This window comes from Rattus norvegicus, chromosome 7 (assembly GCF_036323735.1).
Source record: "Rattus norvegicus strain BN/NHsdMcwi chromosome 7, GRCr8, whole genome shotgun sequence".
Lineage (NCBI taxonomy): Eukaryota > Metazoa > Chordata > Mammalia > Rodentia > Muridae > Rattus > Rattus norvegicus.
Window position 1 is genome coordinate 58992771 of NC_086025.1, and position 3630 is coordinate 58996400.

General features: G+C 47.7%; 1 protein-coding gene across 1 annotated transcript in view; it reads right to left on the reverse strand.

Annotated features, from left to right (window-relative positions):
• The window catches only part of Tbk1 (TANK-binding kinase 1), a 33039-nt gene extending 29452 nt beyond the window's left edge, over nucleotides 1–3587 (reverse strand). Inside the window, exons 1-2 of the mRNA NM_001106786.1 lie at nucleotides 3548–3587; nucleotides 1061–1206 (exon numbers count right to left, since the gene is read on the reverse strand). Of these exons, the coding sequence (NP_001100256.1) occupies nucleotides 1061–1147 (87 nt within the window). The 5' untranslated portion in view covers nucleotides 1148–1206; nucleotides 3548–3587. The remainder of the gene's footprint in view (nucleotides 1–1060; nucleotides 1207–3547) is intronic.
• Nucleotides 3588–3630: the final 43 nt, after the last annotated feature.

Genomic DNA, 3630 nt, shown 5'->3' on the forward strand with positions numbered 1-3630 from the left:
AATTTCTAGTAAAGAAATACCCAAGAATAGCGGAAGTGAGCGTGAGTGGGGCTGCAGAGCCTGAGGGGTGGTTTGGAGCTAGGAGGAAACTGCGAGAAGCCGCACGTGACATTTATGATTCATGCTTTGTGAGCCACGCAGCTGCTTATAACCATGTCCTCTCCCCAGAGGAAGGAGCCCCTCACCCACGTGTGCTGTCTCAGTGACAATCTCAAAGCTATGGGAAAACAGAAGTGCTTCCCCTCCACCCTGCTGGTAAAATGTTCAGCATTCCTATGTCTGAAAATAAGAATTACAGGGCTCCAAACAAAACTCACCCTAAAACACATTTAAAACACATTCGTAGTGCTGGAAAAAAATCAGTATTTTACCTGGAGCAGGCATTCCCACTCTACCCCTTTTCCAGCTTTCTTCATTTTATCTTCATTTATCTTTTCTTCATTTAAATTATTCTAGTTACTATGGTTTGGTTTGGTTTTAGAGACCGCGTTCTTCTGTGTGGCCAGGCTGGTCTGGAACTCACACTTTAGAGACCTGTCTGCCTCTGCCTCCTGAGCACTGGGATTGAAGGTGTGCGCCATCACCGCCCGGCTAGTCTAGCTAGCTTTTCTTTCATCCTCCACTGCAGAATGTGCCAGAACCCTGTGGGTTCCTGACATGCTGCCAGGAGCAGCCCTTTAATCCCGCCCCCACTTCTACCAGCTGCAGACTGCTGCATACTGGGACACAGCCTCAACTCCAATCTATCCTGGATGGTGCCACTTTAGAGAAGCAAATCGGCTGTGGGCTCCTTTAATTCTACATCTGCCTGTCGGCCACGCCGTCCTCCACTGCATGATACACCAAGAAGGCCGGTAGAGGGTAGGAAACACTTTCAATCTCTTCCAATGTTTCTCTGGTCTGTAAACTCAGAAACTAGCACCACTAGGTGGATGTATTAACTGCCCCAATACAAGCTAAATCTCAATCACGAAAACCATAAAATCCCTTTTCTTAGACTTAAATGTGCTTGTCAGAAGACAGTACCAGGCTGAGAGCATGACAGACAACATGTACCTACCTTATGCCTTCCTCGGAAGACATTTGCAGTAGCCCCTTGGCCTAGGATATCAGACAAAAGCCACAGATGGTTGGAAGTGCTCTGCATCTCGGCTTGGTCAGACGCTTCTCCTCACGATAAGGGGGAAGAAGAGATTTGCATGTACGCTGTTAAGGCAATAACACAGTCAAGAAACGAAAGTCAGCCACGGTTAGCCTGAAGTAGGTCCACCCAGTATCTACTGCTAGGCTGAAGTGCATCAACAGTGTTGGTGAACAGTATGTTCCCAACAGTGTAAAGGCCACAGGGCAGCAGTAAACCACATGCAGTCCCTCGCCTTCCTTATGCTCTGGAGACAGTATTTGCCCACATTTCCCAGCCTGGCTTTCAACTCGCCATATAACCCAGAGTAGTCTTCTGTCTTAGCCTCCAGAATGATGAATTACAGGTATATCTGGTGTGTGTGTGTGTGTGTGTGTGTGTGTGTGTGTGTGTGTGTGTGTGCTGGAGGGTGTGAGTTGGATCCCCGGGAGCTGGAGTCCAGGCAGCTGTGACCCATTTGCTGTGGGTGCTGGGAACTCAAGCTCACACTCTGTGAGGGCAGCGAGAGCTCTTAGCCATTGCTAATCCCCCATGTTTGGCTCTTTTTTCTTCATATATTCAATTTCATTTACATCTCAGAGCTCTAAGAAGCATCCCTTTATCATCTCTCTGCCCATTAAAGCAATATTGACTATTTATCTCCTCCAATTGCTTTGAAAGATTAATTACTGATTTACAAAAAAGAAATATTTTTTGACCCAGAGTCTCTTCATAGCCCAAGTTGGCCTCGAACCTGCTATCTTCCTGCCTTTGCCTCTCACATGCTGAGAGATAAATGAAAGAAATTAGGGAAGCACAGAAAACAACCATCACTTCATGATCGTCCCAGAAGGCAAAATTTCACCTACAGAGAAACTGTCACAGAAAAGTTCAGAAGTTTCTATTCCTGAAAAGCCAGTAACTCTTCTGTTTCGGTTTAAGGTTAGTTTCCTGAGCCAGTGAAATGGCTTAGTGAGCAAACCAGACAACCTAAATTCAGTCCCCAGAACACACGTGGACTATCTGTGCCACAGCATGCATGAGCTCACACACACGCACACACACACATGTAAAAACATCAAAAAGCAGTCATTTCCCTAACTTCTAAATGGACAGGGTATACACACGCCAAGTATGTATTACCAAATCCTAAGATGCACCGACTGCAGACTTGCTTTTTACCACAAGAAAGCCGTGCACCATAAATAAATGGCGCAAGGACCAGACACACCATCCTTTATGCCTGCTGTAAGGTCAGATCACAACAAGCTTACATTCCATTTCCAGTGACTTAGAACTCTCATCTTCCAAGGATAGGATCAAGGGAAATGGCCAAGAGTCCAAGTTTCACCAATCTCTTACACACTAGCTATACTTAGAATTTTATCACCTACATAATTTAGATAAGGAATTGCACATCCATCGGTCTATTTGAAGTAAGCAGTAAAGACCCCCTTTCACAAACAATAAATGCACTTACCCCTTACTATGTTTCCTTCAAGGGGTGATAATCCGAACTATGTAGTGGAAAACCTTCCCTACGGATGCTGCATTGCTGTTAAATAACTATAAAGGACAGTATCACCAAGCACTCATATGTATCCAGTGGGTAACTGAAAACACACTAAGATAAGCTCTCTATATTCCAATATAAAAAGATGGGTCCACAATAGTAATTATTTGAAACTTTTTTCCAGGAACCCCCTCAGGACTAAAACATGACTCAGCACACCCACGGGATGCTTGCTATGAAAATCTCCCCAAATTCTGACAAGTGTATGATCTGGCATTCAACAAGTAAGTTATTGGTGATTCTGTAGGCAGTCTACTTCCTTAATCGTTTAAAAACGAAAGTTACCAAGGATAAAACAGGCTGGGTGACATGGTGTACGGGCAAAAGTTCCAGGATTTCCAAACTCTACCTCTATGTCACCCATTTATTCGACAGATAGCAGAGGTCCCAGAGTGGGAAATGTCGGTTTGATTATGCATTTGACAGTTCTCGGGGAGAATCTCTCTTGGGACGACTGACAGAAAACACCAGGGAAATAGATCAGGGAAATAAATGCAGCAAGCGGGTCAGAGAGGAACCGGGAGACATGGGGATTTGCATTTCACTGGGTACATTAAAAACGTCTCATGCCCGTATCCTCGGATGAGTAAAACCTTGGGAACGCCAGTCCGTTTAAAAACTGCCGGTGGTGGCAGCTGGGCCAAAGGTGGCAGCGGCGAGACAACTCCGGGCAGAGCAGCCCTTCTGCCCGGACGGACGCCAGGGCCCATCCCGGGCGAACGCGAGGCTGCCAGGCTCCCCGGGCCATGGCCCCGCGCTGACTCAGCACGCCGCCTTCCCGACCCTCCGGGCGCGCCCCCGCCCGTCCCCTCCATCCCTGTCCGCTCCCACCGGCCTCCGCCCGCCCCTCTTACCCAGCGAGCGTCCGCCGCGTACAGCCCGCGGCTCCCGGGCCTTCTCGCGCCCCAGGCTACTTCCGGCTTTGCCAGCCCGGGCC